This window comes from Falco peregrinus, chromosome 3 (assembly GCF_023634155.1).
Source record: "Falco peregrinus isolate bFalPer1 chromosome 3, bFalPer1.pri, whole genome shotgun sequence".
NCBI classification, from domain to species: domain Eukaryota; kingdom Metazoa; phylum Chordata; class Aves; order Falconiformes; family Falconidae; genus Falco; species Falco peregrinus.
The window spans coordinates 119974842-119993875 of NC_073723.1; the positions used below are offsets into that span (position 1 = coordinate 119974842).

The following is a 19034-nucleotide window of genomic DNA, read 5'->3' on the forward strand; positions in this document are numbered from 1 at the left end:
GTCCCTTAACTCCACTGGCTCATTCACATTGCTACGTGGTCTCAAAGAGTTAGGTGGAGAGTGGAAGACCAGGGAACAACTCATATCACGCTTTTTAATTGCTACATGAGGCGTGGTATTAAACTGCTCCAGGCCACCTACTGCCAACCAACCAAGACCCTCAACCCGTCACCATCAAAAAGAGGCAGACAGGCTGGAAAAACACACCGAGATCTTTTTATTTAAATAACAAGGACTTAAAAATTCTGAGTTTTAATACAAGTTAAATAAAATACAGCGTAAGTATTGGATTTTGTATTTTTGCCTGTCTACATATAGCTTGCTTATAAATTTTATATACTTTACAGCTTAAACAGTGACAACTCATTCCAACTGCCAGATCTGTGTCTTCAAAAGCAATAGATTGTATAAAATACTGTGATATAAACAAAAAAGCCAGTATGCTGTACAAAAAAAAATATTTTTACAGTAATTTGATATCTAAAAAATCAGATTAGCTGCATCTGAAATTCATGGTAAATTGTCTTCTCTCAAGAGGAACTGATAGATAAATTGCTGAGCTTTCCTCTTTTCAGTAATATCAGGTGCAGGATGTCCAGGAGGAGGTCGAAGTAATAAGCCACCAAATATACTAGCTGCATTAAAAAAAAAAAAAAAAAAAGGGGGGGGGCACACAGACACAGGAAGAGCCTGTCAGCAGCAGCTTACCAAGGGTAATTCCACCAATCCCAACCAGTCACAGTCAGAGAGTGCCTGCCTTCAGAACAGGGTAGGAAAAAGCTGATGACCCACACATCACTTCACAACTTTTTTTCAGTCTACTGCAATGACTGGTTTTCTGTGGACTATTTGCTCGTTATTAAATGCTTCAAAACAATAGAGGCCATGACTGCACTCACTTTGGAGAAACGTGTTTTGTTACACAAACCACAAAACCCCTCCAAACAGAACTGTTATTTTGCTCGCCTTACCAAGAATATTCACATCCAAGTGGTTTTTCCCTGAATTTTTCAGTAGTTCTCGTAGAAATGCCATTAGATACTCAAATACGTTTTTATGGCACACTGGCAGGCTAGAGATAATCTGAGGAGGAAAAAAACCCAACAAAACAACAACATTCATATCAAAGACAAGGCAATGGCTTAGCAACATCACCCTGTCTAGAAATACTAACAGCTCTTAATCACCAAGGAGCACCAGTTCTAGATCCTTTCTATTATCAGATGACTTAAGTTTCTGAGAGCAAAAACCTGTTACTGGTCTGGCATAAAACAGTTTCCCTCCCCTCACTCCAGAATTGCAGAAACAGCCTCCCAGCAAAGCCAGCAATACCTGACTGCTCAGCAGGTAGTTGCTGGCATTCTCCAAACAGCTGCTGTATAACCTGTAGCAGATGACAGGCTCTGGCAGGCTTTCCAGGAAGAGCAGCAGGGCTTCTGCTACCGAGTGGTTGCTGCCAACTGATCCAAAGATGGTTAAGGAAGAGGCAAGCACAGTGTGATCTATTTTGGTCATGCTTCTGATGAAACATTAATCTTTGCTTAGGTCTCCAAGATCTCTTCCTATTGTTCACAGCTTTGAGTTCAATCACTTGATGCCAAACAGCAAGCTGCTTCTGCTGGCAGTCAGACACTTACATAATTCATCAACATCACAAGGACTTAGCAGAGGCTTCTGTACTGGTTACAAGGAGTAGCAAGGAACTGCAGATCTCATTTACCCCGAGATGGGAGACAGTAATTTAAAAACCATGGTGGGGCATAGGAGATTGATAAAATCTTTTTCAGCTTTGATCACTAAGGCAGAGTGAGCCTTACCAGACATCAATCTAAAAGGATACAAAGGGTATCATGCATTCCTTTGTCCAAACAATCTCGGATTTGCTCAAATTCAGATCTGAGGCCTGGCTGCTGAAACAGGTCCTCCTGCAAAGATGACCATTAGTCAGTCTCAAAGAAAATAAAAAAGTTATTTGGGTAAACAGAGCAATGTTGTTGTAATCTGGCTGGAAAAATCTCTCCAATTTGGTTGTTATCGGCACAAGTCTCACCACGAGCAGCTCTGGGAAGGCTGCAGCACTGCAGTAGAGAGCAATGCAGAAGGACAGCTGCTGATGCATGCCACATGTAGACAAGGTCACCATCACCAAACAGCAAAACCTGGGGCACCAGGGTCGCATCACAGATGTTCTTTCTCTCTCTTTACCATCGGCCAAACATCCAAAGTTAGCTATTGCCAGCATCTCGTTCAAAACTAAACCTAACGCAAACAAATTGTTCTGTGTTTCTAGTACAAACACTGCCTACCTGCTGGGAAGCATTGCGGTACAAGTGATCCACCATCATCCACAGCTCTTTTGGAATATCCATAGGCTTTTCAGTGTGAAGAGCATCACCACTCATTTCCAGCGGCATCAGGGTCTGAAAGAGGGGAGGCGTGGGGAGGGAGAAGGAAAAAAAAAAAAAAGAAAGGAAAAGGTAGCTAGCCGAGTTCTTATTCAACTCCACAAAAATGCTTCACAAAGCTTACACCTGAGAATTAAGACTTGTCAAGAAACTGTGCAGCTTCACTCACCAGTCTTCATAAAGACTGGAACAACAGGCACATTTGTATCATAAATCCAGACAAGAAACAATCTGCTCTCACAAACATACTTCACATATGCTCAGCTCTATGGAAACGTTACGTCATGCCTCACATAAACACACACCTCTCCATTCAATATGGAGAAAGCCAAAGGCTCCCAGGTAAAGGTCTACCTTTAGAAGTCACACGCATTTTAAATGTGCAAGTGGGATCTAATTTTCAGTGCTCTCTACATGAAATGGGTTGGTTCATCCACGTGAAGAACTAATGCAGGCTGTGAAGGTGGCGCACTGGGAAGCACAAGCTGTATCAGCATTCTCAGACTATGGACCAGGGAAGTGGAAGAAGGCTCTTTAGCAACGAACAGGACTTCAATCTAGCTTTAATGGTTCTCGCTGGTTCAGAAGGGAATCTTGTCTTTAACTCACAAGTTTCCGAATGGATTCTTCTGACATGTCCTGAATCGGTTCCTTCATGTAACACAGCGTATGAATGGGAGACCCGAAGCAACTTGGCAAGTAGTTGCCTGTTACAGACAGAAAGTAATCCTTCCCCCTGTTAAGATGCAAGACCAAGATATCTTCAAGTTTTTCCTCTCCAGAGTTTAAGTGTGTAGCTGTTGATTTATTAACAAACACCTCCAACTCAATTGTGATCTCAGCATCTGCCAGAAGATGATAAAACAAAGGTGTACTCAGTTAAAAAAAAAAGGTATTAACCAAGAAACCTGCAAATAGGCATAGCACTCTCAAAACAGCAGAGAACTAAGCCAGAAGGTGACAATATTAGTTCATTAACATGAGATGAACAACGAGGAGCTCACCTGACAGCAGAAAGCCCTTACTGGGGTTAGCAATCAGCCACTCCTTGCAGTAGGTTTTCTCATCTGGTTTGCTGATAAACTCAAACTGGCAGGGCACTTGTCCGTTGCGGACTGTAAACTTCTCTACCTGCAGCTGCATGTATTTAACATCCACAAAATGGAACTAGAAACAAATGTCAGTCAATACCATCAGCCAGTTCCACCTTGCCAAGCACCAGCAACAATTCCTGTCCTGTGGTTTAATCATTAGACAGCAAGATACCCAGATTAACCCTCTTGCTCCTGCATCCCACCTCTTCCAGGATTGCACAGGATTACATTTGCTTACTGTTTGCTAAAGTCGTTTGCATCAGTGGGCCCTTTAAAACAAATGCTCCCCTCAAATAACCTCAATGAAACTTGAGAACAAGATAGCTGTAGCCTCAAATGTCTCATTTGCTTATCTTTTTTAGTCCCCAATACACAAAGTAAATGCCTTTGTGACCTTCTCCAAATCCTTCATATTTTGCATTTTATGTTTCAAAGAGAAAGGAGCAAGGGCCACAAACTACCCATTTACTCTCTCTCTCTCTCTCTCCTCCCACCTCAGGGAGTAACACACTCTACATTTCAGCCTGGTACTGTGAATGGAATTTAGCAGCATCTAAACAGCAACCAGTATTTCTAGGGCTTGTAAACAGAGAACAGTTGCAAGTCAAAATATTCTACTACTTTGGAACTAGACCTCAAGGTCTAGAGTCCACCTCCTACTGCCAGCACACACTCCTGGGGTTTAGGGTTGCTCGGCTCCTCCAGTGAGTCCCAGCACATGAACACACCCTACCTCTCTCTGGGAGAGGGTCACCGAGGGAATGTTGGCATTCTCCAGCTTGTCCAGGGAGCGGACTATTTCTTCAAAGGCTTTTCGATAGAGCTCCTCATTCACAACCTTCACCTGAAAAGGACACACACTGCACCAACTGGCATTTACTGTGCCACTGCAGGAGAGCTGTAACACAGCTGGAAACACACAAAGCGATTTGATTTTAGCAGCACAGTAGCGTATACAACACATGTAATGAACAGAGCCAGGTGGAGCACGAATGCTCCAAGATCTCCTCAGGAGCCAACAGTAAAGGGCCTTGCCATAATTAGCAAGACAGTCACCCACTCAGTACTCAACCAGCTGCTTTTTTTTTTCCCCACCAGAAAAAGTTTTACTAGTGTCATCAATGATGTAGCATTGCTGCACTGCAAGTTTCTGTGAAAATTAATAGGAAAATAAGAAAAAAGGCAAAAGAACACTTCTGAAAAAAAAACAGATATTCATGCATTATTCTGCTGAAGTATCACTTAACACAGCCCTAGCTTACTACGAACAACAATCCTATCTCAGTATCTTATCTACCCCACCTTTTAGCCATTGTTCTCTGTGGGTGCCTAAAAAGCAGGAGGAGAGGGAAATCAGCAGGAGAACCTCCCTCCTCCTTCCCCCTCTCCCCACATGGAGGAGGAGGTCAGGGGAGTTATTTCCTTCAGCACTGACATACTTACCCCGATATCAAACACAGAGCTGACTGGCTTATGATCACTGATCTTCAAAGCCATGTGGCTGCGATAGCTCAGCTGAGCAATGTTCTGCCCTTTCCAGAGTATCCGATCACACCATGCTGGAATACGACACTTCTCACTGAAACAGGTAAAAATTACGGTTTCCAGGCACAATTCAGGTAGTAACAAGGCAGAATACTGCTCTCCCAGAGACTCTCCTGCCACGGCCTAGAGCTCTCTATCAAAGCTCTATTTTCCAGTTCCTTGGAGTAGTTAAACTTTGATTGTCTGCCATTAGGTATCTCTAGATCATGCTTTACTTTCTACTTCAAAGATGCAACTGTTTATTTTGTTCTTTTGATACAATTCACACGCAAACCAATACTCAAGAGATACTTTTGACTGGAAGAACCATGAAAAGTAAGAACTCAGGCTTCACATTTACAGTTTACAACTTAATTTTATTTTTTTTCCCCACTGACTGCTGCACAGATTTCATTCCCACACTTGAAGCCAATGTTCCCAGTTTGCCACCACCAGGTCAGCCACGCTCCATAGCACGTTACAGGAACGATGGCTCTCCCAGTCTTTTGGGGAATGCACTCAGCAACAGACAGCACACAGGCACCATTTTGAACCCCAGCCAGTCTGTCCTGAGCAGGTATCACCAAATAAAAGACCCCAAAAATTTTGCTTTGGGAAAAAGAAGCCAAACCAAACAAAAAGAATGAAACTAACTAAAATGATTCCTTAATTTTGCACACCTCTGATTAAGAGGAAACCCAATGGATTACTCCTGGGAAAAAGATAAGGAAAATCTGACAGAAAGTAGTGGAAGAAAAGCAACATAAGTAGACATAAACTGGAGATGGATTTTGGAACCAAGGGAGAGGAACAGCAATAATGTCAGAACTGTTCCTATTTATAGCCATTAGATCTACAATTCTTTTTAGCTTTGTTTTTACTTCCTTCAATGATAACATTAGCCACTGGTAGCATCACATATGAGGCAATCACCGTACCTTGTGTCCCAGTCGTCACAGCCAGCATCATATTTATATGTTGGCTGGAAAGAAATCTCTCCCTCTGTAAAGCCTTCAAAGACTGCATTTGCATTCATCTGCCTCTTTAGCTACGAAAGAAAAAAAAAAGAAAAATTTGATTTTAAATAAGCTCAAGCGCAATTCCCATATGAACTGAGAGGGAGGCGTTTGGCCAAGGAGAACGTGTGCAGTTTCTAACCAGCACCCTCAGCACCACCTGCAGGCAGGTGAGGCATCAGTACCTGGTCATACTGGCAAAGCTCTAGAAATGCTTTCTCATCTACAAGCTGCTTCACTTTTGCCACATCCAGTTCTTCTAGCCGGTAGTTGAGGTCACCCAACCATAAGATCACACTGAAAGAGAACGTACACCAGACGTCTGCACAGAGGCCTGAAGATGTCCGAGACGGGGAAGCACAGCCCTGCAGCAGTGCCCACCACCACCGCAGCAGTGCCCCCCACCACCTCGTGCAAGCACAAGCTCTTCTCATCCCAACAGATCAGCTGGGCGCTGTGTCTGCTTCTCCATCAGAGACAACAAGACTGCAAACTTCAAAAAGAAGCTACATTTTCTACCTTTGCTGGTTTTAATTCCCGTTCTGCATGTTTGTTACTACCTCTTAATAACTCTACCTTTAATATTCCACACCGATTAAATCCCACAGCCCACTGGGGAAATCAATGCATATTATTGCCCCATTCCCACTTTGTGCTTGAAAATAAAACGAGACCTGGAAGAGCATAAGGCAAGTGACTTGTCAGAACTGTACAGGCAACCACTCTCCAAACCAGGGTTACGGTAAAGCACTTCTGGCCCTTCCAGGCTGACAGGTAGATCACTGGGGCACCCCCTTCTCACCGCCCTGCTGGCAGCACCTCACGCCCACACCCCAAAACATTTGCAAGGCTCCTCCTGGCCACACACAAGCGATTCACACAGTCAGACAAGAAGCTTACTCATGTTTGCCAATAGTGAGAGGGGGCAAATTTGGATCTGACTGGCAGAATTGCATCCGAGAGCAGATGTCTTTGAAGTCCTGGTTCCTCCGCTCATAGTCCTCCATGTGTGCAGCAAGGTGAGAATTCACAATGCACACGCTAGTATTATGGAATTTAAACCTTATGGCAACACCACCTTTGTTACCCTGAAAGATAAAGACAGACATTGGTCAGAAGCATTTACACAACAGATGAATCCACTAATGAGCTACCAGCAGTTCACTAGCCAGAAGACGTTGAGGAAAAGCATTTAATTCCAGAGGAAGGAAAAGGCTGAAAACGCCAATTAGTGATAACTACCTCATGAATTCAAGTCAGTAACTCACTGAGGGTTGCACACAGCAACAGAACATAACAAGCAAGCACACAGAACTCCAGACTGCAATTCAGGAATTTGCTAATACAAAAGGAAATTAAAATCAGAGAGGCAGCTGGTCAGTTACCTCAGCAAGTCCCAAAATCTACTTAGCAACGAATTGGATCTTCCAGTGCAAATCGTAACAAATTTGTAAATGGCGGAGGAAGCATGTGGCTTAGCTGGTCAAAGATACCTTTGATAAATTCTAGCTGCAACGCTCACAGAATCTACATTCAAAGGGCACAGACTTTCCACTTTCCAACGGTGTGGAATGGCAAAAGGCCAGGAAGTACTCAGGAAAACTAATCTGGATAGACACGTTTCTTCTACTCAAGTCCCTTTGTGTTATTTCCTTTGGGCAAAATCACATGAGAGCAAGGCCCCACACAGCCCAGCACATGCAATCAGGGAAAAAAAAAAGAAGTCTTCAGAGAAGATTCTCCCTTACGATCTTTGAGCCTTTGCGAGCACACGCCAATTCCTTCTAGCAACACCCTGAGCTGGCACAGGGACAGGACTATGTGCCTCTCAAGACAGCTGCACCCCTCAGCTGGGGAAATAACCACTACACCTAAGGAGAGGGGCTCTCCAGGGCTCTTCTGAATCTCACCCCTTCTCACGCAGTTGCGATTCTTACCATCCTCCCCATAATTCCAGTTCCCACAGTCTCGACTTCCACCTCGGAGATGTTCAAAGCAAGGTCTGCTTTCACATACAACAGAAGCATGATTCCCACCAGCCGCACCAGTTTCACCTGAAAAACAGATCCATTAAATACTAGAATGGGAGAGGTTTGATGAGAGAAAGCACATCACCCCCTAGTCCAGAACACGCGTCACCAAAACACAGATGAATTAGAACAGAGTTCCAAGCTCATCCAAGGGACCAGCTGAGCTCACAGCACACTGGCACTCCAGCAGCACAGCGCAGGAGGGAGCCAAGGACCAACACCCCAGTAAATGAAGTTGAAGCCCAAAGCAAAACCTACAGCACAGGCGTAGCCCATGGAAGGAGCCCCCCTTCAACAACAATGACAAGAGACAAAGCAGACCAAAGGAGCAGGAGTCAAAACATAAGCAGTATTCCTACCAAGTCTTCCTTCACACCTCATTCTACTGTGCGTCGTGGAGACGGACATGGAAGAAGCTAGGATACTTCCTATTCTCTTCCACCAAGACAGCAGGAGCTTCCTGCACGCGTGGATGCCCAGCTCTGGTCTCCTGTCCTGCCCGCTGCCTTGGTACCCTGCACAGCCACACTACCTACATCCCCTTCACAGTGCTCCTGACCGAGCAGAGCCTGCAGACAGCGTGCCTCTGGCAGACACAGCACGTGAGAACAAGAAAAAGCCAAGGGAAAAGAGGCCCAAGTGGAAAATTATTCCACACACAAAGCTCCCCAAAAGCCACATTTACCTTTGCGTATTTGGCATCTGGGTGAAGACTATCAGTTACAGCTTTAAACCATTCTTCTTCCTTCGGAGTGTCATTGAAAAAGAAGGCTTCTTTACTCAGATCAAGCTCCTGGAAACTGCGTTAGAGGAAGGAACCCATGGATGCATGCACTTGTTTGTAACCCTCGAGCCCTTTCCTCTGGGAAAGAACTAAATCAATTTATACTCACTAAATTGATAACTGAAAACCCACATTCAGTTATGCTGATTTTAGAGGTATGTTAAATGTATAAGCTATGTGACTATTAATATGAAATTGAATGGCATTAAAGACTTTGTAACATTGCAGAGTGTCCAACAGTAACTTGCCAGAGAGTCCAAACCCCACCAGAACAGCAGCCCCGTCAGGCCACGCAAACACACACGTGAAAGCTCTGCAATGCAGTCAGGCAGTGCAAACGTTCCTGAGCTGCAGTGTCTTGGCTGGACACCAAGCCACAGATTCACAAGCAAGCAACCCACAGTCACGGTTTGGGAGGATGGGCCAGAAAGAGACACTCACCCCACGCAGTAGATGTCTGGAGGCTCAGCATCACACCTCAGCCAAGGCTGGAGGCTTTCTCTGGGTGACTGACCATTCACATTGTATGTCCCAACAAAAAATCTGCAAAGAAATTAACTAAATCCCAGAACTGCAAATTGTACAGCTGATGGAAGTAACACTATTATTAACCCATGCACTTATTACTACACATAACTATTTAGAAGTAACATATTTCCAGGGGGGCATTAGGAAAATGTGACAAACTTTAAATCCCTAAAATGATTCAATTACAGTAGTAGCTTTACAGACATGTTTTACATAAGGATACACATTTTTACAAATACTATTAAAAAAAAGATGACTAGAGCTGTGCAGTAGCAATTTGAAATTATAAATTCACAGAATGACACACTTAAAAGGATTTCAAGCACGGTAAAGTTTTCGTCCTAATTATATATTTCACCCAAGCTCTTATGATCTTATTGGAACGACTATGTGGGTAAGTAATGAACAGGAGCAGTGAGGGAAAAGGCCAGAGGTGCACAGAATTGATGTATTTCCAGAGACTGTCTGAAATAAGCACAGGGAAAAGTAATTTCAAAAAGGCCATTTTCACAACAAGAACCATGAGGCAAGCCATAGCAGAGACACAAATTAAATTCCACCCTGCTAATGCCTAAACGAGGAAAGAAAGCTGTTCTGGAAAGCACGGATCATACTTTTCTACAAAATTTCCTATTTGTAGGGATACTAGATGAAATAATGAACATGAGTTATCTCGACAGCTTATACTAACTCACTCCCCACAAAAATAAGTTCCTCTCAGGAATGATCATTACCTGAAGCTCTGGACATACGTGTAGGAATCCTCCATTTGTACAAGCTGAGATTTAACAATAGTATCTCTTAGTCCAAACTTTGGTTCTGATAATATCGAAGCCTTGTTTGAAGCCATTACACTGGAGGACCGTACCATCTCAGTTGTCACTTCAGGTTTCAGTTTGTTTTGCCTGCAAATGAAAGCAAAACTGCATGCTGAAACCCATGATATACACACACACTCAACAGCTTATTTCTGCTGCTGAGGACTTGATTTGCATTTATCTGTCTTTTTCACTAAAGATAGACAGTCATGTTTAGGGTAAGCTAAGACTAAAGAGGAGCATTTCTTAAAATGGCTCAGTTCTCTAGATAAAACCAGTTTAATTAACTCACTAACCTAGTGCAGCCTGTTGATTCAGAGCAGGCATTACTCACACCTGGATGTTAATAAAAAAACTGTACTCCTTTCCTGCTTACTGGAGCAAGGAGATGCAAACCTCCTCTCCCGCTGCCTCTGCTGAGGTCAGAAGGGCTGAGCAGAAGAATGAAAAACCGCATTTGTTCTAAAAGCCTTCTGGTGAAAAACTCCCAACTCTGCCTAGAAAGGAAGCAGCACAGAGCAGATGGAGGTAGAGGTGGTTTTATTTAGTATCTCGTGGCTTTGCATACTCCTTTTGCAACAGTAACAATGCCACAGCTTGGGAGCTCCCACAAGCAAGCGGATGGTATGAATTTAGGGTCAACAACCTGCACATCAGTGCCAAGGACAGCGCACAGACAGACTTTGAAGGATATGCAGCAGGGTCCACAAAGTCCTGGGAACTGGAAAATGAAACTGTAGCGTTTTCAGAGCGTATCTATGAGGCACAGTGGCCCTCAGCCAAAGCTCTCTCAACTCAAAATAAACAACGCTCACGGGTCCCGTCCCACTGAACAGCAAAAATATGCCCAAATAGGGGACTAGCAGGACTGTTACTGAGAGACTGCGCTGAAATTCCCACTAAAATTTTGACAGCGTGCTGATGCTGAATTTTTTCTCTCCTGACTAGAATCTGCAGATCCTCTTCTCAAAAATTTGCCAGCTTCTGATCTAGACCCCAGCACCTCTGGGGACTGTAACCGACACGGTCGCCGGCAGATGGAACCAGATAATGCTGCTGCAAGACTGCTCGAGCACTGGTGTGTGCACAGACCTCACACACCAGCATCAGATGCCAACTTCCCCATGCGGTTTCCAGTTGAAAACCAGGAAGCCCAGACAAGAAAGCTCCCTGCACTTTCTTTTTCTTCCTCTAGACATCAAAGCATCAACAATTTGCCCACCGCAGTTCATTCCATCCATACACAATCCCCAGAAGTACCCAGAACTTTGGTGCTACATGTATTTACTGTCACTATACAGAGATCCTCTGCAGAGGGGAGGCATAGCTAAACCGGCAAAGAAACATTGCCACCACTTTTACTCCTCACTAGACCTTCCACAAAGAGATGACGTGTGCAACTCTGCCTTCAACTGCTTCACTAAACCTACACAAAAAGCAAGAGAGATACCATACCTGGGAGCACTTTTATCAGTGCTGTCATGGCTCCGGTTCTGACTAACTGCAACCTTTTTTCCATTCTGTTTGACACCTTCAGAGCCAAGCACTTCTGGAAAAAAACCAGTAAGTTTTACATTAAACACAAAGCGTTCTTTAATTTACCAATAGATGCAAACACTGGCAAAAATCTGCAAGCAGAATATAATTTAGGTTTGTGTGGAGTAACAAAGTGCCCCGCAGTTTCTCTTTCAGTTATCTGATATATTAAATTTGTTTTGACAGAACTGTTCTGTGGTGGCGCAGCTTCCCCTCCGGAGGAAGAATTGACACTGGCATGCCATGCGGCTGTGGAGAGCCACAGAACCGCTGCACGCTGCCTGCCTGCTGCTGGAGCAGGTTGCTGTTGGCTTTCCTTTACAGCTAAGCTGTAAAGGACTTAGCAGCACAAAATCCAGGGCTTTATCCTGGGAATCAAAAAAATGTATGTTAATAACAGATTTTTCCTTTCTGAAGCAAGACAGGAAGTACAAAGAAAGGAAGAAAAAGGGAAAAACAAACTCATAAAAAAAACCCCACTACCCTTTAAAGGGTTTCTACTTATCTGCAAATACACAACAATGCACAAGCGTCCCCCGTCCCATCCCCCCCGCTGCCTCAAGCCGGTGCAGTACAGAGTCACCACATGGCTCCACTGTACCTCAGCAGAAACAAGTGCCTCGATGCACACTGCACATTCCTAAAAAAGTAACAGGGCTGCTACCATGCAAATATAACCAAACAGGGGGGTGACACTAAACGCATCCCACTACGTTTTTGCGAAAAGTGACCAGTCTTTCAGCATTTGCTTTCAGCTGCAACATCCTGCTCCAACAAGCAGCCAAGTAACAGCTGAAGAAGAGGATTCTGCCTGGGGCTCTCCACTTTTAAGACCTGCAAACAGCAATCTCAGATTATGCTACTTAGCACACAAATCTAATGATGATACAGAAATTGTTCTTAAGATTGTAAGGTTCTAATCATCCGGCTGAGCTCCTCCTTCAGCGAGCACAACTTGGAAAAATTAAAATGTTATCTCCCAGGACAAGAGGGCAAACCAGAAGCAGAACTTGAAGTACTTTACCAAAGCACTCAGAATGTAAACGAGCTAACAAGTGGCCATACTCCCAGCTTGGAAAACCTCTCCTGCCCAAGAGCCCTCTAAGGATAAAGACTGTGTAAGAGGATTTGCAGAGGGTGGTTGCAGAGCAGGTGACTCGGACCTCGCACAGCCGAAGTCACGCAGCATCCAAGGGGGATGGCCACGGTTCAGAGGTGCTGCACGCGTTGCCAAGCACCGTCCCAGCGGCTGGGACAGACCCGCAGGCGTTCAGTGCTGAACCAGAACCGCCAGGGCCTCTGCCAGCTCTCCCGATAAACACCCCATAACTGCCTCCACTGCCAGGAACAGACCTGGACTTTCACTTTACGGGACAACTGCTACCCTTGGAACAGGAAGGCCACTCAGCCAAAGTTCATCTCTTTTTTTCTTTTTGAATACCCTACTGATAAAGAGGCGGCATGGAGCGCTGCCCTGCCGCGCCCCCGTGCCTTGCGAGGCGCCCAGCCGGGTGGGCGCTGCGGGGCTGTTCGGGCTCCGCACCCCACACCGACGGCCGGGAACTGCTCCGGCTCCCGGGGCGCTGCCGCCGGCGGCCCGGCCGCGGGGAGCGCAGCGGGACCGTGGGACACCCGTGGGTACACCCCGCAGGCCGGCCCGCAGCGGCGGGAGCCGGCGGGCAGAGCCCCGGGGCAGCGGCACCGGCCCCGCCGACCCCCGGGAGGCGGCCGGGGCGATGCCGGCGGCCGGGACCCGGGACCGCGCCGGCCACGGGGTGCTCTGCCCGCCGCCGCCGCAAGGCGCCGGGAGCCCCGGCCGGGCCGCCTCGCCCCCCCGACCCGCGGGAGCGGCCGGGCCTCGGCCGAGCCGGGCAGCGGCCCGCAACCAGCCGCGCAGCGCGGACTCCCGCCCGCCTCGTCCCACCCCGTCCCGCAGCGGGTCCCCGCGCTCACCTCGGCACGGCCGCCCGCCCGCGGACATCGCCGCGCTCCGCACCACCGCCCCGCCCCCAGCCCCTAGCCCCGCCCCCCGGCCCGCCCCGGCCCGCCCCCCGCCGTACGCGCGCCCCCGCCAGCCGCCGCGGCGGCTCCGAGCGCGTCCCCGCGGGGCCGGTCCGTGCGCACGCGGCTCCGCCCGGCGGGGAGGGCCGGGCCGGGCGGCGGGTCCGCAGCGGGGCCCGGAGCGGTGCGGGCACGGGGAGCGGAGCCGAGGCGCGGGGCCGCCGGGGGGGGGCTGCCTGGGCCCCCACCGCCCCCCCAAGCCCCGTCAGGCTGCCCCTCGCTCGCCGCAGCGCCTGATCTGCCCACCGAAAGCACTGACCGCCCGCGGCGGGTGCACAGCCACCGCGCTGGCAAACCGGCACGGATCGGTGCGAGCTCCAGCAGCGGAGGCCCACGCTGCTCATCCTCACCGAGAAGAAACATGCGAAGGCGACGCCAGCCGGGCCTGCCAGCCCCTCCGCCACCAAAGCCACGGGTCACAGCCAGCGCCCCACCGAGCTCGTACCTGGGCGGCTGCACCTGCTGACCTCCTGAAGAAACGTGCGTGTGTGCGAGCCAAAAGGCAAGCGCACCGTGAGCTGCTCATCTTCTGAACTTATCTGGATGGTCACATCCGAGCCTAAAGACGTTGGGAGAAAAAAGAGCTCATGCTTAGTGCTGACAAGCCTCCAGAAACCAAACATCTCTGCTCTACAGCGGCTAGCATGTGCACACATGCAGACTTCAGCAACAAGTCTCCCCGTGCTTTCTTGTCATGTTTCCTTCCCATATTTTACATGAGAATGCTGTTTAAAAATATAAAAATCAACATTTATAATAATTTGTATTCGGCTTATTCAGTGACATTAATTAATATTCCAGCATGAATTCAAAAGATTTTTGGAAAAAAAAGATCGCTTCGGCTGAACTGGGCTAACAATACTTGTTAGCATGAACAAAACTGCGGCAAAGAGCACGGCGAGCCCCCCAGCAGCAGCAGGACAACATCCCCCCCATCACCAGCCTGGCCCACATGAGCCCCCGCGCCTGCTTCACTGCACACAGCTGGTGCAGGGCCCAGGAACGCTTGTAACGCAGGCACCGAAGCAACAACAGAACTCACCGATGACGGGAAGCTCATCGTCAAGTACAACTGTAAAAGCAATACAGAGTTCAGTTACAACGTGCTAGGCAATAGGTTTGCAGAACACGCCGGTACTTTGGAGTTAGCGAGCTCTGCAAGTTCCTCCCAGCCCGAATAGTCTTTGGACAAACAGCGGCAGGCGGGACAGGGTGCTCTGGATTGCGGAGCAATTAACCTAGCAATTAATCTAGGCCCTTCCAGCTATGACACAGGAGCATCACCACAGCTTACAAACTGAAGAAAAAATGGGAAGGCTGAACAGATCCTAGATTTCAGCATGTAGAACAACAAAATATGGACTCCAGGCCCCTTCGTCCCCTTCTCTGGAGGTGCCCGAAGTGTCACCGAAGTGTGTTAGTACCTTCTTCCACTGCAAACCCTTCTCTGATGGGGATAACCTTCTCCAGCCAGACGTCCTCGGCTGCGATGGCCATCCGCCGGTGAGTGTACACGTGGATGCTGCAGGCAGGGAGCACACACAGAGGCAGCGACTTGACTCCGGCACCGCCGCCACTGCAGGCAGCCGGACCCCGGCCCACCCAGCAGCACCCGCCAGCACAGCGGCCTCCCACCACCACCCAAGAAACTTCTTGACCGTGTGCCCACCCACTCACTTGCCCCACTGTGGGTACCGCACCGGCAAAAGGCACCGGGTGGATACCCCCAGTGCCCGGGCACCCCCTGCCAGCCCACTCTGGGCTCCCCCAGGCCATGCAAGGGTCGGGGTACCCAGGGCCCACCGCCCCCCGCCCCCCTCCCGCCGCTCTGCCCCCCCAGGCCGTGCGGGGGTCAGGGGTGCCCAGGGCCCGCCGTCCCCCGGCCCCCACGTACGCGTGCTGCCCGCGGCGCTCCACCAGGCCCAGCAGGCGGCTGCCCGCGCCGCCCCCGGCCGCCAGCACGGCCTGCACCGCCTGCGGCTCAGCGTCAAGGAAGCGCAGACACGGCGGGACCGGGACGGGGACGGGGACAGGGACGGGGACAGGGACGGGGGGCCCGCCCCCCCCGCGCGGCTCAAGGCCGCGGCAAGGATACGATCCGGCAGGTCGCCCCCTCCGCCAGGCCTTCCTGGATGGCGACCGACTGGTCCATCCCCCGCACCGGCTCCGCTACGGCTGTCGCGACGTGTCGTGCCCGGCCCCGCCGCCCCCCCCCGCCCCCCCCACCCCGCCGCGCTCCCCGGGCGGGGCCGCTCCCGCCGCCGGCACCGCCCCGCTCCCGGCCGGGCCCCCCCCGCGGCGGCGGCTCCCGGACCCCCGCAGCCCCCCCGGCCGCTCCGCCAGCCCCTCGCTGCGGAACCGCCCGCGGGCACCGGGGCCCCCGCAAACAATGGCCCCGGGCAGCGGGTCCGCAATCGGCCGCCTCCCGCCGGGGCGAGGCCCGGAGCATCCCGGCCGCGCTCCGCCTCGCCGAGGCGGGGGCGGGGGGGTGTTTGCAGGGCCGCTCTCCCGGTCCCCCCCGCGGCCGCTCTTTTCTTTGCAGCGCCGGGAATTACTTTGTTGTTGCATTTCCAGACGAGCCAGCTGGCACAAGCCACCTTCCGAGCTGCCAGGCTATTATGCAAATTAATTAACGCAAAGTGCCTAAGCAGGTGCTGGAAAACTTCACCAGAGCCTGTTGCACTGCAGAGAGCCCGGCCCAGGTCAGCGCTTCCCGCCGAGCAGCAGCAACAGCCAAGAGCTGGAGATCACGACAAACGCCCTGTGCCTCTGCCCTGCCACCCCCCCGGCACCCACGGGTGGCTGGGGGCTGCGGGGGGGAGCACGAGGAGAAGGGGCTGAAAGAGCTGCTGTAAATGCTAAACCTCTACTCTTGCAAGAAACATGGCACTATCGGGTATTTTTGAGACAGAAAACCCCCGGGTTTCATCCTGTTTTCACTTGCTGCAGATATGCTGACACTGTGGCCTGGAAGGAATTACAAACGCGGCCCAAGGCCTGTCCTGCGGCTCCAGCGGGCTGGCTGCGGCCGCGCTGCAGCGGGGAAGGGGCTGGCTAGTGTTTGTGGGGTCCAGCTCACCCAGCCCCACAGCTTCCCCACCGGCGCACCCCCAAGGGCTGGCGGGCAAAGCCTTTCTGCAGGGGACAGCACGAGGCTCCCCCGGGACCCCCACGGCCCTCCTGGGCCTCCCTCCCTCCCCACCAGTCACACCATGCCCAGCCACGCTCCGAACACCCCAAGGGACCGACACATGGGGTTTTATACTTTTGCAATCTTTTCTTTAAAGAGCCGACAGCAGCAGAGGACAGCAGCGCGTGTGTTTGCACCAGTAACAGCACATCGACACTGGTGAATTCTGCCCAACAAGCGACGCGCCAGCTCCACGTAATGCAGCAAGAGGCTGGGGGGGAGCGCGGGGGGTGCTTCTGGTTATGGTTCACGCCTCTGCTTGGCTTTTAGCAGTAGAGAATCAATCATAGATGTGTAATAGAATCATCTGAAAGGTAAGACACTTTTAAATTAATCTCATTTTCCTGCCTAAGTCTTGGAGATGAAACGTGAAGTTACTAATCTTACCTAGTCATACAAAAGGTATTTCAACACCAGAGCAGTTTTAAACTAATGAGCGAGAGGGTGTCCAGAAAGGCTGCACTGCAAGCAGATTATTAACTAGAGCAGACCCTGTGCCTTCAGTCAAGGCAGAATTTTCTGGTTTGTAAGCAGGCTTAACACCCTCTTGTTCCTACTCCTGAGGTCACTCATTCCAGCATCTGCAGTCCCAGCAGCACAGAGACAAAACCATAATTAGCTTGCAAGTCTCCCAGGCCTACAGATTTTTGGCGGTGCAGGGAAGAATTCCCCTTTGTAGCTTCCTTAGCGTGTAGATTAAGTGCTTTTCCTCTGGATACACCGGGGGACTCTTGATTACCAGTGTTTAAAAATTCAGTGAAATGTAAGACACCAAACAGGAGCCAGGACTCACCAGCCTCGGGAAGGTGAGGGATTTAAAGTGGAGCTTAGGGATGGGAGGTGGGATTTGGGATCAGCGGCAGGGTCCTGTACGGGGCGGCTACAGAGCCAAGCGTAGCGGAGTGCCCCCGAGCAGACGCAGCAGGCCGGCTGGAGGAGCAGCAGTGGTGACCTCTGCTAGTTGTGCTAGAGAAGCAGCCACGTCTGCCATGCTACATGAGCAGCCCCCAGGGGAAAGCTGTTTTTCTGGCATGGGTTTCCGGACAAGCTCCAAGCAGCTCAACCAGCCCGTCAGTAACCTGTACCCTGCTGGTTGGGCCAGGAGGGCTCCAGCCCTGAGGGTGGCTGCATCAGCTGCTGGTGGAAAGACAAGGGGAAAAACTACTGCTGCTTAAGCGTGCTAATGAAAGGGCTTTCCTGCCTGCACAGCCACCCAGGACAGGGGCACAAGAGGGGACCTGGCTTTCACCCCATGCTTCAGCGTCCCTCGCACACGACATTGGCTTACGTACAAAGGGCTGCTCACCAAACCTGAGCGAGGCAGTAACGAGGCCCCAGGAATTCATCCTCTCCAACTGTAACCCAGAAGAGACTTGAACTGGGACTGGGAAGCAGGTGGAAAGGGTGCTCTAACAGTGGGAAGGGGACAGCATCCCATGGAGGAGGGCATCCCACAGGGCAGCGGCTCGGATCTCCCTGCTCCACAGGAGCTTGGGCAGGGGACCAGCATCATCTCCGTGACCAGCCAGAGGTATGAAGCAGAGCATCGGCTCGCCACACCAAGAGGAAGCCCCATGTCCACCTGTGCCCACAGAGCAGCTCAAAAATGGGAGGAGGATTTCCCCCCAGCAGAGCACCTGAGCAGGCACCTGCAGCCTCTTCTGGAAGCAGAGCACGCAGGGCTGCTGTGCTGCAGGACAAGGTGAACAGAAACGGGAGCCCACCAGCAACCTGCACCCACCGCCGTCGCGGTTCACGCAGAGGCCTGGGGTCACCCTGGGGGTGGGAGGCACCTGCTCGGGGGGAGAAGCAGCCGTGGGCAACTGGGCCACCTTGTTCCTGGGACAGGGACGTAGCAGAGGGTGTTCGATAGTGGCCTTGGCTGAAGTCAGAGAGCAGCAGGGATCCTAAGGAGCGCTGCAGAGGGCAGGCTGCAGAGCATGTGGACTGCTGCTTACCCCCGGAGGGAAGCAGAGACCCTGTAATTCAGGAGAAGGACCACACCACAGGCCATGAGCTTCAGCAGCGGGGCCAGCGTCACCTGCCCA

General features: G+C 50.4%; 1 protein-coding gene across 4 annotated transcripts; it reads right to left on the bottom strand.

Moving 5' to 3' along the window:
• Positions 1-194: 194 nt before the first annotated feature.
• On the bottom strand, positions 195-16043 carry INPP5B (inositol polyphosphate-5-phosphatase B). Of its 4 annotated transcripts, none has more exons than XM_055800049.1 (22): positions 15892-16043; positions 15691-15770; positions 15221-15318; positions 14839-14868; positions 14242-14355; positions 11655-11745; positions 10116-10286; positions 9295-9396; positions 8755-8869; positions 7977-8093; positions 6940-7127; positions 6225-6336; positions 5962-6071; positions 4943-5078; positions 4233-4343; positions 3410-3572; positions 3015-3250; positions 2307-2420; positions 1841-1925; positions 1333-1460; positions 972-1083; positions 195-635 (listed from the first exon to the last, which is right to left on the bottom strand). In XM_055800049.1, the coding sequence occupies exons 1-22, from the start codon at positions 15946-15948 to the stop codon at positions 511-513; spliced, it is 2595 nt and encodes an 864-aa protein (XP_055656024.1). In that variant the 5' UTR covers positions 15949-16043; the 3' UTR covers positions 195-510. The 4 variants fall into 4 exon arrangements, with proteins under 4 accessions (XP_055656024.1, XP_055656025.1, XP_055656023.1 ...); XM_055800050.1 differs by having other exon boundaries at positions 3410-3542; positions 11655-11748; XM_055800048.1 differs by having other exon boundaries at positions 11655-11748.
• Between the last annotated feature and the right edge of the window lie 2991 nt (positions 16044-19034).

Excerpts from the sequence above, each read along its gene's own strand:
- INPP5B (XM_055800048.1), bottom strand. The coding sequence starts at position 15,948 with ATGGACCAGTCGGTCGCCATCCAGGAAGGCCTGGCGGAGGGGGCGACC. Across the intron at positions 6,337-6,939 it reads CTCACTATTGGCAAACATGA|TGTGATCTTATGGTTGGGTG; the intron begins GTAAGCTTCTTG and ends GTTCTCTTTCAG. Across the intron at positions 1,926-2,306 it reads ACCGCAATGCTTCCCAGCAG|GAGGACCTGTTTCAGCAGCC; the intron begins GTAGGCAGTGTT and ends TCATCTTTGCAG.